The following is an 18,666-nucleotide window of genomic DNA, read 5'->3' on the forward strand; positions in this document are numbered from 1 at the left end:
GACGCCTCAGGTTCCATTCTCCTCCCTCACCTGCACCCCTCGAGACAACTACACCTTTATAAGCCACAAAGAGAACCAACTTATGCTGTCACTGGGATAGAAACACTAGGAATTCACCACAAATCCACCACCATGAGCAAAAGCTTTGTGCAAAAGTGTGCTGTAGGTACATGGAGCTGTTGCACCAACCTTCATCTGACCTGTTGTTTGATAAAGACACTCTCTTATGCAATTTACTTATCTCTGCAATAAAAGGGGGATTTATTGTGGAGTACCTGAAATGCACTAATGTTGGCCTTTTGTTTCTGTATTCCCCTAGGCAATCACTCAGGCGTGGTTTTGAGCATCAACTCCAGAGAGATGCACAGTTACCTGGTTAGCTGATATTTGCAGCTGAACACAAAACCCGAAAGACTCTTCACTCTACCGTTTTATTTTTCCCTGGTGATGTCCCAAAATTGCAAACATGGCTGTAAATGCTGATGGAGAGGAGATTTCTTATCAGTCCTGTGGAAAAAGCATCCATCCTCAGTAACCAAGGGCGAAGGATAACATGTCTTGTGCTCACTCGATGGCCTGGGAACTCATTTCGACTGAAACTCAAACTATGGTAGCAAATTTGTAGCCCTAGGCACCTTCAATGCCACCTTGTTTCTTTTCTGTACATGCTCTATTTCTTTATGTTTATTTTTAAAATGATTGACTGTAACTTTTTAATTATATTTTTAATTGAGGTTTTCAGTGGAAGGCTGGGAGTCTTCAGCCTTAAAAGGTGATTTTTACACAGTGACTAGACCAGAAAAGATGGTTGATCACAATGACAATTTTTTTAGTAGGCCAAGTGTTTCTGTACTGGGAAAGGACTGAGAGAGAGACAAATGCACTCCTAGTTGAGACCAGCTCTTAATTTAAACACATGTGAGACAATCTAACAAATTTAGGCTTAGGCCCTTCTGAGGATTAAAGGAAATAAAATGTTAATTAGGATTTCTTGTAATATACAATACTCTTGTAAGTGTAGCAAGTCCTGAAAAACTATCAGCAGCAGTATCTCCCCCCATCCCATCCCATGTGAAAGAAAAACACCAGCTTGATGCTATTTCCAGACCAGGTGCCTTCACTTGCAGACAGTCATTTTAGTTGCTCTTCTTTTTTTTCTCCTGAGTGAGCCCCTCTAGGATGATGGCAGCTGCCAGATGAGTTCTCCTATTCAACCCTAGGCTGGTGGCCTGTCTCTTTTTAAATTTTCAGAGAGTGTAAATACCTCTTTTAAACAGTTTTCTTTCTATGGTTATTTTTTAAAAACTTCCTATAAGGGCAGCTGTGCTGGGTGGGTCAGAGCTCTGCTCTGGGAAGGGCTGGGTAGCACTTCCATCTCCTTCCCAGGGCATCCCTGTTTGGGATTTCCCCTGGCATTTGCCCTTGCTGGTGGCAGTGGGCAAACCCCAACCTGACCTTTTCCACAGGGGTTGGTTTGACAATCCAAAGGGTCATGGGGATGATGGGAAGGGATTTAGGGTTTCCTGTTCCCTTCCCATCACCAGGGGTGTTTCTCAGTCCTACCACCACTGGCCCCTTTTTCTGCAGGGACAGCAGGGGAAGGGCTTCTGGAGGAGCTGCCTGCAGAAAGGTTTGTGAGTCAGGTCCTTGTTTCCTAATCCCAGTTTTGTCACTTGGGTCAGAGTTTCCTAGTCCTGACCTCTGCATGCCTAGGGAATGGCGATGCAGTGAATCCACACTCCTCTTGTCTTTCTCTGTGGTTTATTTTAGCCAGGTAGGAAAACAAGTGTGGTGCTGTGTGGTGAGTTTAAATGTCTGGCATCCTGTGTGTCACAGCTGCCTGGGATTAGGATGCTTCTCTCAGAAACCTATATAATCTCTTCACTTTTTGCCTTTGATAGAGAATAAATAACTCTGTACTCACTGAATGTCATACTGATGCTAGTGACAAGCTCGCACACCACCTTGTTTGAGAAGGATACTGATAGTGCATCATCCAGAAATGCAAACAGAAAATAATGAAGGCTAGTCAAATAGAAAAGAACTGTCTTTAAAAAAAAATAAAAATCAGTGTATGCATTGGAATCATTCTTCCATGTAGCTGTGAATATAGAGCATATTATCATCAAAAGCAGCGGATTGGGAGGTAGTAACTCAGTGTAGTACTGTAGGCTCCCATGAACCCCCATAGGATGTATGAGTAAAGCACAAGAAAATCTAGATTATAAATTTACTGTAAGGAGCTAGGTGGAGAAATTAGAGTGAAGATTCTGAAAAGCACTTGCAAACCGCTCAGGAAAACAATTACAAAAATTGTTCTAAGATTTCTGCCTATTTAGTTGTATAGTGCCATGTAAACTTATTAACAGAGAAGCAATGCCCTGGCTGACTGTTGTGTGCCAGACTGTGGAAATCCAAGGTCTTAAATGTATCTGAGTCTGGGTTTCTTGAAGAGAGGTGCATATACAAAACATGCTATAAATTGGAAACTCTTGGGATCGTTGCACCAGGGGCTTTCTCTCCTCACCAGCTCTTCTTGCTTTTTCTAGTAGAAATGAGCTGGAGCAGAGAATAAAATAACATTGTGACCATCTTACTTGTTCCTGTGAAATAAATCTGAAATAGATTTTTTGTATAGGGCAGGTGAGTGACAAACCAGCTTCATAGACAAGGAATGGGGTGGAAGCTCCTGCTTGGGGTTGTTCTCACATGGTGAGTCTGACTGGCAAAGGACTCTGTTGGAACTAGGTCACACAACTAATTTATGCTTTAACAGCTACTTTGATACATTCAATTCAGGGTGATTTGTGTCTCTGATCACAGGAGTCTTTTGGAACTTAGAATATTTAACTGCTTGGTTCTCTAATTAACACTTAGCACAGTCTAGTACCTGTAATAATTTTTTCCAGTGCTTATTAATTTGATTCATACAGCACTCCTGTGAGGTTGGTTTGTCATGTCTTAAAAACAGTTTTCTAAAGACATGTTGGTGTTGCCATAACTGTATTAATAATACCCAGCAGATAATAAAGGAAGCCTTTGATTTCCTTGCAAGAATAATTTTTAAATGAATTATTTTAAAACTGAGAAAGTATTATTACCATTTTCTCATTCATGGTGTCTTCGTTTATCTGTAAATAAAAACACTCACTAGTGCTAGTTCTAAAATCTCTAGATACATATAAAGAATAAATATCTTTTTATTCTTTATATGTATCTAAAATCCTGACACATGAATATTCAGAAACACAGAGGTGCTTCTGTGCACAAGTGCTAGTCACACATGTGTGCATGCACACATGCAGTATTTGTACATATTTTAGTTATCTTTTTTAGTGGGGAAGGGTGATGTGGTGGCTAAGAAACAGAAGATGACTGTCAGATACCTGGATTCTGTACCCAGACTTTGAGCAATTTACTTGCCTTGTATGTGCTCTGGTTTCCCCACCTGTAAAATGGGACTGATAGTAATTACCTACCTCACAGGGGTATTGTGAGGCTAAATTCATAACTGTTTGTTCAGGATCATCAGAGCAAAAGAATTTTGTTACTATAAATTATTAATGGTTTCACTTTCTTTGTTTCACTTGTAATTATCATTGTTCTTAAAAGTTCTCTATTGAAACCAGCTGCAATTATGTATAAATGTAAAAAATGCATAATTCAAAAAAGATGCATCACTGGTAAAAAAAAAAAAGTAATTTTATTTAAACACTGCTATTGGAACATACTGTTATGTGGTAGCACTGCAACATTGCCTGTGAATTTGCTGTTGCACACTAGTATTGTGAACTCACTTCTCTGCATTGTTATTTGCTCAAAAACCTTATAAAAATGGGTACAGTGATATTTATCAGCACTGATATTGAGCTATACTGAATCTAAACAAACTGGCAAAGTGCTGGCCTCATTGGCATCTTTTGGCCTTTTTAAAATCTGATGTATTTGCAATTTCAGTAACACTATGTACTTTTCAGAGTGCTCCAAGCAGCATGATCCGAAGCATTCTAACAGAACCATCAAGATTTACAGCTGTTGTCTTTGCTTTCGCTTTTGACATTAAATGTTTTATATGCCATTGGAACAGCCCATCCATATAAAATACTCAGAAATGCTCAGAGGACATTTAGGGAAAATGCACACAGTGTTAATTAATTTTTCAATAATATAAGCAATATAAACCAGTGTATATTTTTATACTCTGTTGAAGAGGGTGGTGGAAATGGCTGTGAAGAAACAGACGGCCTGAGGCGAGATGTTGTTGTTATCCACAATTCGCATCCAATTTCTTGGAACTCTTTTATGATATTCTCATTGAATTAAATCCTTCTTGATGCATTTTCTTCTTTCAATGACTGGTGTAATGAGGAGTGAGCTGTTTATTCATATAAAGTAGATGATTTGTTAGCTAACTGTCCTGTAGAGAAAGACAAATCATTGCTTTGCCGTTAGTAGTTCCTAGTGCAAAGCAGGTTTCATTTGACATGATTATCATGGTTAGCTGTGTTTTCAGTCCAATGAGACCTTCTCTTAGTGGGAAAACTCTACTACTGTAGGCTGTATCTTCAATAGAGATCAATAGAATGGAACTGCAGTAATTTCCATCCTTGTTACACAGATACATGCTGAAAAAAATGTTGGAGAAAAAGAAAATCCTTATAAGTAATTAAATACATGCAGTAGCTTTTTGATGATGAACCAGAGGTTCTGATAAGTTTTGAATTTCTAGTGTTATTTCAAGTCAATGTTTCTAAGTAGATATAATCAATGACAATTTCAGTCATAGATTTTTTTCTATGTTTCCTATTAAAAAAGTTTTGTAATTTTTTCATTAATGAGACTTCAGGGGAAAAGAGAGACTAAACATTTTATTTCATTGTACAGTTCCTTCCAGTTGGAGTTATTGTAGTTGTTTTATTGTATATTGATTGATACCACTATATTGTTTCCATATTCATTTTTATTTCAGCATTTTAGATGAAAGTAAGTGCCCATTTCTCTCAAAATATTGGATTTCCACCAGGACAAAATTTATAAGCATTTACCCTTATAAATCTTGATTTTTGAGATACAAAATTTTGTTTTGTCTTTTAAGTCCATCCAAAAAGCTCCTCCTGGCTCATTTTCTCTGTTTTAGTCCCAGTTGCACACTGCTTCTACAACTTTCTTCAAGAGACTGGCACATAGCCAGAACTAGTCTGAGAAAGCCTAAAACTTTCATTAGAATGGCATTTAATTGACTATAAGTGAGGTATGCTCAGACAATCATCTTAATGTTAAGTTTGTATTTTCATGTTCTCTATTTCCTTTCAGCTTCTTAGCATTTGCCCTCTCAGTGCCATTTAACTGCATTTTTATTCCTGTAATGTTTTTGACTTATTTTTAGACCATAATCATCAAAGTGACAAATAAGTCAGACCCCTGGTTAGCTTTTGCAATTAATAGCCTAACCCTGCAGTCTTTGGGAAATGTCAAGCTGTGGTCTCTCAGATTTGTATTCTTCTGTGCCAAGCCAGCCCTTGTCCCCAGCTGATGAAAGATAGCCTAGAACAGCCCATTTCCCAAATCTGGATGGGAATGTCGTGCAGAAAAAGTTGCTATTTGTTCCTTCTTTTCAAGTGTATTGCAGAAGCAGAGAGGGTTATTGGGATAAGAAGAGCCTGTAATGGTACTTCAGGCTGCTCTGGAGGGTAAAGAATGCATCCTCTTGGAATATTTTTCCATTGAAATTGATATGTACAGCAAGTCAGTTTCATGATTTTTAATATGAGATCTCATTTCTGTAAGTCTTCAGTCCCAGCTTTTTTCCTCCTGTTAAATGGAGTAGCAAATTACTTAAACTATGAATTGTGGAGCAATGTATGGCTTCCATTCTTTTCATCCCTTTTTTTTTAATATGTGAAGCTTATCAGTATTACTGTTTCCAGCTAGTGTATATGCTGGTAGCTGTGATGATCTTCTGTAAGGCAGTTTCTAACATAAGAAATACTGGAAGGGTTAGAAATATGTACTCTGAAATACAACAATATAGCTGTGTGAAAAAATCCTTATCAAAGAGCTATTATGGTTTACATTAAATACTTTTTAGTAGTATCTCTAAAAATACATACTCTTAATTGCAAACTCTTTGCCTCTCTTCCTTCCAGATTGATTTTCTTTTAGAAGAACATTTACTAGTCCTGACAGAGAGTGCATTCTTTCCCTTACACAAGTAATTTTGCTTAATGTTTTTTCTTTGCAACACTTGCATTTCACACAGACTTCATCTGTTTTGATCAGCCTTGATTTCTGAGTTTCTGTAGAATTTGCATCTTTACTCTGATTACTTGCAATACAGTGGACATAAAGCCCTGTTAAGCAGCAATAATACAAGCAGCAGTACCTGGCACTGCTTAAATAATATGACTTTTTTGCACATGTTTTTAATGGTATAATGAGTATATTAATCACCAGGAAGGCCAGGCATTCCAAATAACTTTCTTAACATGTCTTAATGTTTCTATGTTATTTGTTGCTAATTTTAGCCAGCTTTTGATACTTGTATTTAGTTCTTTCTGACAGTGTCTACTCTTGCAGATCAAAGCAAATGAATTGGCTTATTCGCTTTTTAGAAAGTATTAATTCACACTGCCTATTGATTAAAAGAGTTTAAAAATGAAATCTTTCTGAAATGGTGAAAGAGATAGTTTTAATGAGGGCAGCTCATACAGGAAAACAGCAGGCTTATATCCATGTGGCTTTTGAGATATTCTTTTTATGGATTTTGAACAGAAAGGACTGTGCAGAGGAACCGTGACCTCAAACATCAGTAACATGGTAAAACTATTCCAAAGGAGAATATTGTAAAACACCACCTCTATGTTTCAGGTTCACATTAGGGCCTTTTAATGGTTAAAATTACAGAATATCTTCACAAACAAACTGCCCAGCAAGTTTCCAAATTCATTGACTCCATTTACTTGTAAATACACTCCTGTCTTTGGGGTTAATCTTCTGATATGCTGAAGTAGCAAAGTGACTGTTCCTGAAGTTACCTGCATTGTTTAATGCTTCCAAATCTTTGCCAAGTAGCTTCTGAAACTAGAAAAAAAGAGAAGCCGAATTTCCACTCTTTTCTGTTTCTCCTCCTTTCCCCCCACCCCTGTTTTGTAGCCCTTTTGTTCTCTTTCATTATTGCTGCTGTTTGTGGCTCTGCCTTGCCTGGCTTCTCCAGATGACAGCTTTCTACACTTCACTTTTTCTTCCTTGCTTTTTGTTCTGCTTTATGTTTCTGTCTGTGTTTCTCTTTGGATATGCACCCTACTGTGTCCCAGCTGATAACGAGAATTACAGTCTTCTCCCTCCCTGCCTCTCCTCTAAGCTCTGCTGTATTGTCTGAGTCGATGAGGTTCCCTGTGCTTTGTGTCACTGCAGTCCATCCTTCCTGCTTCTTTCCCACTTCAGTATCTTTTAATCCTTTCAGCTTTAATTTTGGCTCCCATTTTCGCTGAACCTTTCTGGAATTCTTATCTTTTCCTTCTCAAGAACTTCTCTCAGATGTTCATCCCAGAGAGCACATGCTTCTAGTTTGAGATGTGGATGGGTATTATGCTCCCTGAAAGAATAAAACCCAGCATTTCCTCTCTCACCAGTGTATATGTTGGTTTTGCTGTTGGCCTGTAGTAATATTATGTATTTAACTGGCAAAGATGGTTATCTGTTATCTCCCAGATATCTTCCTCTGCCTCCTTTTGGGTTACAGGCTGAGACATGGTGTTCCCATGAATTTCCTGGAGCACAGCAAGGGCTGGCTTGCTTTGCCAACCTCGCAGGCTGGCAGGTACAGAATTGCAGCAGGGGTAGAGCACCTTGCCAGACCACTGGGCTGCATTTGTATTTCAGTATGGGAAATGCTGAGACCCATGCTGAGACACAGCCTTTCGAGAAATTGTTACAACCCAAAGATGAACAATAGGTGGAGTAAAGAGAATTCTTTGTTAATAGAGGGTCAGGAGCAATTTGACTTGACAGGTTTATGGAATGGGTCTGTATGAAACCTTTACTAGAGGGTGGGGAAAATGGCTTGGATTCAAGTTCCATAAAATACAAATTTAAGCAAAGTCATCAGATATATTTGGCAGAATCATCATGCTGGAGGAGCTTGGAGAATGTAATGGGAGTAAGATCATTGAAAAGCCCAGTGGTATCTTGGAAGAGTACAGCCTGTCTTAGGGAGTGTAAGTGAGAGAGATGTGGAGGGAAGGGAGCACAGGACTAAAGAGGACAAGGAAAAGCAGGGAGAAAGTCAGTGTTACCAGTGTGTATGGTTTTACACATTGTTGATTTTGTTTTGGTTAAGTCTTGACACTTTGATTTATGATGGCAACTATTTTATTTTGTTAGTTGCATTCAGAGACTTTAAACCATGAGTCTAAATTGATGCAGCACGAGGAACATGCAAAATTATCACCATCTCTGCCTATAATTTAAGACAGATCTGACTTGCAGCAACATCCCACCTGAGATGCATGGAAAAAATGTTGCTTTAGGAGTCAAGATGCCTCTGTGAGTGCTCCAGGTGATTGGGGGTCATTTGCTAATGGTGTTCCTCCCTAGCACAGCACTGAGCTAGGAGACAAGGGAAAAGAATTATTTTGTAGAGTCTGTCTCTTGCATTTATACTGTTGAAATGTAATTTGCTAGAATGCCTGTATGAGCTGTAATTTTATAATGTTTAAAGAAGATGAATGGAGCTGGTGTAGTATTCCTGAGGGTAAACACCAATGACTGGAGTTTACTGAACATGTGACTAGAAATTTTAATTTTAGGAACAGAGAGTTCCTCCATTTCATATACACACCAGGCCTTTGAGTACAGATCCTTTTTTTTCATTTGTCACTGACAGGCTGTGAATTATTTCCTCATGGGTGTAAAGTCATGGGTTGTGCTTGCTGCAGTGCAGAAGGCTCTGGAGGGAAAACATAATCAAATGGAGAAGTATACTTGAATTATCTTCTCTTGATCCCAGTCTGAGTTGTTTTTCTCTGATTGTCATTCTGTCAAAAAACTGGGTTGATGTTAAAAGGTGATTAACTAATTTTCATCCTCTTCCATGTGGCTGAGGAAAAATAAATACAAGAAGTTTACAGAGGAATAGCAGATTGGAAGAGGGTGGGGAAATGGATCATCTGGCAGAGTGCTTTGGGAAACTCCCACTTTTTTTGTTTTACCTACCAGTTGTTTTAACAAATATGTACAGCATCTGTGATTTATCTTTCCATTACACTTTGATAAGTTTCTTTGCAGAAGGTGGTTTTAAAGAATACCACCCTGGTGCATTGCAAGTGTGGGTTTAGGAGGCATCAGGAATTGCCCTTCCTCACCTAAATGAAATTAACTTGGTGTATATATGAAGCAGCACTAGGAATATTGCTTCATCCTAGATTGGAGGAATATTTTGAGAGGTGAGAGTTGGAATAGGAGAATTTTCCTTTTTAAGAGCAAAGGATGGAAGCTAGCTTATTTACAGTGCATCTGTGGCTGTTCCAGCACAGGTCTCTTAATCCAGGTACAGACAGACGAATATAGATTTTGCTGGCATTACCCATGAAAACAAAAGAGGAATAAATGGTAATTAAACCAAGCCAAAATAATATTTCGGGGCTAATTAGTGCTGCAGCTCTTGGTAAGTATATGAAAGGCTAGAAAATAAAAACTAGACTTGATATGTGTCTTGTGAAGATTCACAGAGCATATGTTGCTACCCTGTGGTTAATGTGGAACATTGTTTATTCAGCATTGCAGGGCCAAATTCTACCCTCATTTAAGGCCATGCAGTTCAACAGACATTATCAGTTCAGCTTTATGTTACAGAATAATTTCATCCACAGTGGATTTGGAAAGCAACTGCAGGACTAAAGTCAGTCCTCTCAATGCACCTGTTACTCACAGGTTACTCATTGATTTTCACCATAATTTTTATTCCCATTGCTAGCATGGGAGTTCTTTGGATAGATGTAAGCTAATTACAACCAAGGTAGAACTGAATTTTTTTAACTGCTTATGACTGCTGGGTCAGCAAATGCTTAATTTTTGACCAGGGGGTTATTCCACTCCATGTGAAGGTTCTTAGCAGTCATCAGTATGCTCTAACCCCTACCTTTAACGTACATGGCTACACAGCCCTCTCCTTCTGCCTTTGCACATTCTATATTTGTGAAAACAGAGAACATGCCTTCTCCTAATTTTGTTTCAGGTGACCTTGACTTTAAGCAGGTTTCTTTGTATACAGTAACAGGGCTCAAGTGAAGAATGAAATAAATCCATAATTGGTGCATTGTCAAAAATGTGGAAAAGTGTTATTTGTATATTTTTGTAAATATGTAACATTTAATGGCAGTTTTGTAGTGACGTGCTGTTTTTGAGAAAAGGAGACAAATATATGTTTGAATATGCTTGACGTAACACTTAACTGTGATCCAATTGCACAAGTAATAGCTTAATCAAAAACCCTTGTGCAATATGTAGTGCACACACATAACCAAGTATCTGTTAGCAATCCACAAGCAAATTTTTGGCAAATTTTAACAAAGGTGATGAACTGTTCAGTACAGATTATCACGGTCTCTTTCAGCTTCCAAACATGTAGCAGGCAAACTACTGTATACGTACCTGTGTACTCCACTGCATCCAAAGGTATGCATTTGTCCTGAGAACCTGCACTCCAGGTTTTTCTTTAATAAAATTTGGTTCTAAATTATTGATTGCTTTGTTTTTCTTTCAAAGCTTCTCATGGGGTTTGTGGAGGTTTAACCAGTCCTCAGAGTTTGTGTGTCTGTATTTAGCAGCAAACGACTCAGCTCTGCAACACTGAGCTCAAAGGCTGCAGCAAACCTTCATTCTCCTCCTCTTTAGCCACTCCACTTCACCCTCTATCCTTGCAGCTCGACTCCATTCCTAGGAAAAGAGGGAAAAGTCCTTTTGCCTTTTCCTGGGAGGTGTCTGCAGTGTAGCTGGTGGAGGGTGACATCCTGTGGTGAGACAGAAGCCGTGCAGGGCTGTTCTGTAACATCAGAGGCTGAGTATGTCTGTCCTGCTAAAGAATTCCGTAGGGCTCAGCCTTCATCTCCCTGTGAGAGAGCGCCATCAACAGAACAGAGGTATGTGTGTTCTGCCCTGCCCGTGCCTTTATTCCAATCTCTTCTTTCCATTAATTGCCCTTCCTTTATCCCACTGTTTTCCTAAGGAGTTGCCTGTGCTGTAGAAGCTGCATTCTCTTTGCAAAATTCAGGGGTCTGCAAGTCAAATTTAGCCCTTAAACTAGATGTAGCCATGTGTAAGGATCAGGCCTTGACTCAAAATAAAACTAAGCTACAAAGTATATTCAATCATTTACAAAGCCAGGAAAACCAAAATTCTCAGAATTATGCCCACTGGACATGCCCAGCTGCTACATATGATATTCACTTCACTCTGCTACAGTCTTTGGAAATGAAATGCAGAATTATGTAGTATATTTTTATGAAGTCTTGCCCTTAATGTCCTAAAGATTTTCTCCTACTGGTCCTGGCAAGTGTTCTCTGTCTTTGCAAAGGTCACTGAATTTCTAAAGTCAGAAGATGCCTTCCATCCCTACAGCCTGGGCATTCCTTCCTGCTTCAAACTTTAGAGTTGAGCTGCTTTTGGTGCAGCTGATATTTTCAGCCTGGAATGGAGTTTATGGTTTGCTGAGAGCTGCTTGCTGCTCTGTAGCTTGGTGCTTCCCAAGGAAAGTCTGACACTGGTAGAATAAACACTTGATGTTCTTTGCACTGCCTGCTGCCCACAGCAGGGAAAAACAGAGGTGCTCTAATTGTTGTAGATGTGCAATGTGAAGTCTTATTAAACCTCATACTGGGATAAAACAGCAACATGGATTATCATCTACTGATTTTTTAATTAGCCATACAAATTTTATAGACTGCAATGAAGTTTTAATAGGACCACAAATTGATTATTTATTCACTGGGTGGATATATTTTGAGGATCCAAAGATGGATAACTAAAAAGAAAAATAATTCAGATGAGATGAAACTGAATTTTCCCAGTCTGCCCTAGCTGAGCACTTTCCCAGGGTGCCTGCTGGAGGAGCTGGCAGCTGGAGGGGCCTGTGGTGTGGGCAGTCTGACCTTCGCTGTGGCACACCATGCTCAACGTGAGGCTGGATGCAGGAATGAAGCTTGTGCAGCCCAGCTGGGAAACACTGCCTAAAATTTGTCATTTTAGGTTCTCTAATCCTATACTGTGGCTAGCTGAGACTTTAACGGCAATTTATCTCTACAAAAGCAGACTGTTGAATCTCAAATAACATCTCATTTTCCAAATTTAGTGCTCTGATATAAATACCAGCAAAACTCACAGAAATTATAAAGTTACTTCTAATGATGTTGCAATAGTTCTTTCCAAGGAAAGCTCCTGATTTGGAAGGTCAGGAGTGAGAACAGACACAGCCAAGCTGTTCCCATAAATGAGATACCAAATAAAATTTGCTAATATCTAACCTGAAGGGCTACTTTACTTCAGAAACTGATTTCTGTGGAAAGAATAATTGCTTCACTTCTGTTTCCCTTGCTATCGTCATCAAAGTCATATTAATTGCTATATTATTTTGAAGCTTAACTGATTTCAACATCATCATAAATCATGTCTCTAATAAAACTTTTGAGGCATAAACAACAGGCAATATTTTTTCCTGTTTTTGTTTTCCAGTAAGACACTGATTTCTTTTCAATTTTTTTTTTTTTTTTTTTTTTTTTTTTTTTTTTTTTTTTTTTTTTTTGTGATTTATGCCTTGAAAGAAGTTTTGCTTTCTTATGGATCCAGCTGCTGTGGAGAAAATGTGCTGTACTCTGGTACAGTACATTTGAAACATTTATTTTTGAAAACCTCATGGTTTTCAAAAGCTGAAGCAAAATAGTGCAAATGCTGCACGGTGTATTTTGAAAGTGATAAAAGGATCCATTCCTGCCATTACAGTATCATAGCAAAAGTTGATTAAAAAAAAAAATTCAGAATCAGTGATACATGCCAAAACCAGACTAAAGAAGTAAAAATTCTAAGGAATAATTCAGTGAGGGCAATTAACAGTCTATTTAAAAATTAGTAATTAAACCAGAAATTAAGCTTATGTTCAGCTCAGGACCATGTAACTGCAACTCTACTGGTTCTGCAAAATCTAATAGGAAAATGATTCCCTTGTAATCAGATTACTGACCAGGAACACCCTTGATAAGATTTTTTTTGTTGTTGTTATCTAATAAATTGTGAAGGAATAATTTTGCATTACCTTGATCTTAAAAGAGAGGTTCTTGCTTTAGAAGTCAAATTGAAAAGAATAGGATACATGGCTTTATAGAAGGGAATGTTTTGTAACTGCTGGTGTAAAAAAAAAAAGCATTTTTCTGTGAAAGAAAACAGCTTCATTTATCAGTAGTAATATGTCAAGAGAGCAGGGGAAGCACACAAGGACACTTCAACAGAACACACTTCCAGCCTCCCTGGAGCTGGACTTTTCTGTTTTGAAGCAGGAAGCTTTGTGTTTGATAGTTTTAAGTAATTACTTTTTGCCATGAATTTTGTTTATTGTTTATAGACCCATATAAGATTTTAGCATCGATAAAATTCTGTGACGAGTTCTGCAGCTGAATTGGGCAGTTGTTTTGAACCTGATCATTGATTCAGATACCCTCAGTGTTTGTACTGTTAGCGGCAGGGACTATTTTCCCCATTTTTATAACCTGTTAACACAATCCCCTCCTCAAGATTATTTTTTTTTCCACACTGGAATGACCTTATCTTTGTTTTTCCCTTGAACTTCACTGTAATATGAATAGGATTTTTCCTTGTCTGGAGGGATTGCTGTGCCCTTGTATCATCTCCCATAGAGTTTATCTATTTATGCAGTCAGAGCCATTTGGATAATGTTGTATAGCTACAAATGCAGATAATTGAGACACCAGCAGTTCAGGTGGTTTTCTCATTTTTGCCATTTTGCTTCTGCAAGTCTTGTGAATTAGACAGAGACTAGAGATACTTGCTGCATTTTAGACCACAGGATTATAGCAGGTTTATTTTTTTTAATTTTTCCTGTTGTGTTTTTAGTTAATTTTTGTTTGTTTTCATTTACTTTTTTGTCTTTAGTTGTTATTATGCAGTACATGGACATACCTATTAAAACTTCATTATGATCTTGGAGGCTGTAACTACAGGAAAAAACCCAATTAACTACTTTAGAATACTGCTTCCCTCAGTTTGGGAAAATAAAATGTATATTCTACTTAAGCTTTTTACTTTATAAATTTGGTAATAATTGTGGTGTAACAGGAGCAAGAGCAAAATCTAAGAAAAGCAGCAAGGAGTAATTACAGCTTAACACTTCTCAATCTCATCTGTCAGTCATCTACAAGAAATTGCTACATTCATCTTTAAGTAGCCTGGTAATCAGCTCAGTTTAATTTTAATCCACTTTCCTTTCTTAGAGGTAATTTTTAATGTTTTACATATTGCATAATTTATTAGTGGAGTTGACATCTAAGCAAGCTGGTGCAGATGCAACAGGCAAGCAGGAAGTGCTGCTATGAGCTCTAAATACACCAAATTCCACATTTCCATTGCCAAGAGAGTCCTTGGACATTCAAGTTGCAGGAGGTCACTGCTCAGTTAAATGGGGATACAACTGATGCCAAAAAACACTCATGATAATGTCCAAACATTTTTAAACTGACTGGCATGGGAGAATGGTTCTCAGCTGAGTTCTGACTATTGTGGGAGAGCTGCTGAGGCGCCGCCGCAGCACCTTAGGGTGCCTCTGGAACTGACCAACACCAAGAAACAACACTGCAAATCCTTTTTTTGACAGGTAACTTTATTAATAATGGTCTCGGATCTGTCGCACCCACCAGGTGCCAGTCTTTTTTCACACTTTGCAAGACTTTCTGAAGAATAAACTAGAAAGGCATAAGGTTAGTTGAAGCTACTAAGACACACATTTGAAGGTGGGTCTATTTTGGACTTTTGTTTTTTTTTTTTTAACAGAAGTGTCCATGAATGTGTGTCAGAAAGAACTTAAATACACTGAGAAATACAGTAGAAAGGCTATATTTACAGTCAATTAAAATGGGCACTGCCAACATATCCAATAACAAAAATAAAACAAAACCTTTTTTTTCATGTTTCTATCATGCTTTTTTTCACAGAGATTTTTTTTAAATATGATTTTGTTTTTTAAAAAATACAATAAGGAAATAATTACATTCTTAATATGAGAACATTATCATACAACATACACCCTTGGCCAATTAATTTGAAAGTGTCTAACAAAACTTGATACTAAATTAATATTCTCCATTTGAAAAATCAAATTGCCACAATCATCTTATTAAAAAAACACCCTTGATCCCCCAAAGTTATGAACTGGGATTTTATAAAAAAAGGCATCACCCGTTTAAAAAAAACCCAAACAAAACAAACAATTTAAAAAAAGCACCTGGTACAGTAACAGGCATTTGGTGAGGAAGTACAAGTGTAACATTTTCTTAGAAGACAGAAATGGTTCAAAATACGGGAGTTTTCCTTTCAAACAAAAGTCATGCTGCTCTATGGCCGAGTTTGCCTGGTGATCCTGGAATCTAAAAACAGTGAAAAATACAGGTTCTGTTGCTCTTTATAAAAATTGTGCAGCAATAGTGCTATTCAAGGCAACAGAGTACATTTCACAGCACTGAGAGTGGTCTACAGAGAGGTTATTTCCCAAGCTTTTTGGTTTTCTTCCTTTCAGAACCTTGGCTGTTACACAGAACAGACTAAAGTGTGGTGGCTTTGTGGAGCCTTTGCTGGAGGAAGAGTGGAAGATGTTTAGATCAGGGGACAGCCCCTGTGCAGCAGGCACCACAGGGGCCCAGGTGCTGCAGGAAGGCTGCACCACACAATTTCCATTTGCCCGGGCAGAGATTTACACACATCCACCTCAGGCGTAGATTAAAACCTGTCCTTGCCAAGGAATTTTTCTTTTTTTTAACCATGGGATAAGGGGGTGGAAAGAGACAATGCCAACATTGGGTAAACAAGACAAGTGATGTGGCTTTTGACTACTCTGCATTACTTCATGTGGGACCACTTCTTAATGGCAATTGTTACATCACTGCTAACCTTGACTAGAAGCCTAATTTGCATTATAAATATGTACAGATATAAATTAAATATTTATTGAAATATACAAATAAATAACTTAATTTGAAATAAAAAGCCTAAATGAACTTACTTTTGCTTCAAATTTGTTTCTGCTATTATTTATGGGAATTTGATGCTGTTTAGTCCATAGTCACAGAATACAGAATGTGCCCTCGAGTTAGAGAGTTAATAAGTAAGCGACCTAAACTAATATTAAAAAATTGTGTTTTCAATGAAAACCACACTGACACTTGCTTTCCTACTGTATCTGCATTCCTGTGGCCCTTTGTACCAAGAAGCAAAGAGCCTTTTCTCATGCTGGGCCCATTTCTACACTGCTAAGGTCAGCGGGGTCCCTGCCCTAAATGCATTTGGGAACAGGACACAGCCCCATCTCCTGGCAGCTGTCAGGTCTTTCTGACAGATCTGTGCCCTCAAATCCCACAAGCTCCTGCAGGAAGTCCTCTGGCATCCAGCTCAGCTGAGAATCCCAGGGGACCCCCCAGGAGTTGCACACACCCATTCCTAAAGGTAAGAGATAATCTGCAGGCTTGGCCACAAAGGGATGGGATCCTTGATAACTGCTGTCTTGCCAGCTTCTGTGATTTTAATTGCAGTCTTAACTAATTATCAAGACTCCAGCCCTAACATCTGTGATTAAAACACTACTCATATTTTGAGGTAATTTTTAAAATTAATTTTCTACTCCTAACAGTTGAGGAGGAAAAAAATCTTGAGAGTATGATTGAAAGCTCTCCAAAGGCCTAAAAAAAACAAAAGAGAAAACTTAAAAGAAGCCATCTGATTTATACATTCTCCTCCAACCCCCTTCTGATTTTTAAAAACCAATCTTGAGATTTTGAAGGGCTTCAGTGGCAATTTACTGCATGTAATTTCTCAGGAATGACATTGATAAGAGACAAACAGATTTTTGTAATTTTACAGACTAAAATGCAAGATGTTATTTCCTAGTAATCAGAAATGGACCCCTGTTTGGGAAAATCCCCAATTATTTGTTAAACTGTTTATAAGAGTCTGAAAATTATTACCTTTTCAGTCCATCTTCCTCAAAAATAATAGCTGAGGTCTGAAAACAGACAAAGGAAACTAAGTACAGCAGTGTTCTATACCTCAAGTTTAACAATACTATATTATAAAAAACAAGACTGACTGCATAAGTAATTCTGAGTTGCTCTTTTCTGTTGAGGACTAAGTTCAATTGTTTTCTTTTTCTTCTTTAAAATGTATAGAAAAGAAGCAGTATCTAAAAATACCTGTTAGCCTTTTAAAAAAATCAGGAACAAGTCATAGTTCAAGAACATGACCTTTGAAAATGAGTGGTGCTTCAGAACAGCAATAAAGAGAACGTACAAAAATGCATCTGTCTCGAAGTTTGGCAGCTTTTTATCTCCCCATGACAAAAGCATCTGTCTGAAAAGTCACCCAAAAACGCTTCACCAAAGAGTCCTTGTGGCCCTGCAGAGCTGCTGGGCTGAGCAGGCACTGCTGCCTCTGCAAGCACTTTTCTTCAGGTTTGCTTTGCCATGTGAGCAGCCACCAGCAAAGCCTCTGCTGATGAGTTAGACCTGCTCTGTGGCACAGTTCCAAAGGCAGTTTTAACCTGCAGGAGTCAGGATTTCCCACCAGTCTTCAGCAGTGTTCCAGCTGTCTGATGCACTAGAATTAACACTGCTGGCTCTTTGCTGCTTCAGCAAAGTAAACTTGCAACTGTGACTTTATGCTCCTTTTTAGTTCCTATGGTTGGGTTTTTTTGGTTTTCATTTTCTCTACCAGTGAAGTTGGAAACAAGGAGTTACAGCTAATAAAAAGGGGCACACGTAGTTACACAGCAATACAGTAGAGGGAATACAGGCAAATTAGCGCCAAGCTACCATTAACTTAACAGAGTTATAAAACTTCTCATGTTTTATCACTTGATGTGACCTTCCAGGTGAGTCCTTTGCAGCCTAAGTCTTGGTCTGTAGTAGGTAAGGCTTTTATAGAAAGTGACTGGCTCTGTTATGTTTATGTTCCATTTTTCATCTCCCATTCCTGGAAAGGGGGAAAAGAAAGATACAGAAAATGTTAAAAAGAAATCAGGATAATTCACTGATGTCATCGTATCTGCTAATCCACAAGTGGGTTCAATAACAGTTTTTTCATTAACTTTGCTGGATTCAGCCCAAAAATTAGTTAGGGAATGATAACAAGTATGTTCTGATAGTCTGTGCACAGCATCCACCCTTCCACAACTATGTACAAAATATTTTCTAGTGCAGTGCAAACAAGCCATGTTTGTATTCTGCAGAGGGGACTTCTGGAGCAACTGACACCCCACAGCTGCTGTAAAGCACTCAGCTCTCCCTGAGTAAGGGAGAGGCTGATTTAAGCACACAAGGCTCTCTAAATGACTGGTGTAAGACAGCAGGAAGCCCTCAATATCTCTCAGAGCTGACACCAAGTGATTGCTTTACAGCTCTT

The 18,666-nt window shown here is 38.3% G+C and overlaps 2 protein-coding genes across 3 annotated transcripts in view; one reads left to right on the forward strand and one right to left on the reverse strand.

Moving 5' to 3' along the window:
- The window catches only part of SORCS2 (sortilin related VPS10 domain containing receptor 2), a 536,229-nt gene extending 526,795 nt beyond the window's left edge, over positions 1–9,434 (forward strand). The window contains exon 29 of the mRNA XM_059470167.1: positions 320–9,434. Within this exon, the coding sequence (XP_059326150.1) occupies positions 320–343 (24 nt within the window). The 3' untranslated portion in view covers positions 344–9,434. The remainder of the gene's footprint in view (positions 1–319) is intronic.
- A 5,426-nt stretch (positions 9,435–14,860) lies between these two features.
- The window catches only part of AFAP1 (actin filament associated protein 1), a 115,012-nt gene continuing 111,206 nt past the window's right edge, over positions 14,861–18,666 (reverse strand). For both annotated transcript variants that reach the window (XM_059469936.1, XM_059469935.1), the window contains one exon: positions 14,861–18,237. In XM_059469936.1, the coding sequence (XP_059325919.1) occupies positions 18,211–18,237 (27 nt within the window). In that variant the 3' untranslated portion in view covers positions 14,861–18,210. The remainder of the gene's footprint in view (positions 18,238–18,666) is intronic.

The sequence above is a fragment of the Ammospiza nelsoni genome, chromosome 4 (genome assembly GCF_027579445.1).
Source record: "Ammospiza nelsoni isolate bAmmNel1 chromosome 4, bAmmNel1.pri, whole genome shotgun sequence".
NCBI classification, from domain to species: domain Eukaryota; kingdom Metazoa; phylum Chordata; class Aves; order Passeriformes; family Passerellidae; genus Ammospiza; species Ammospiza nelsoni.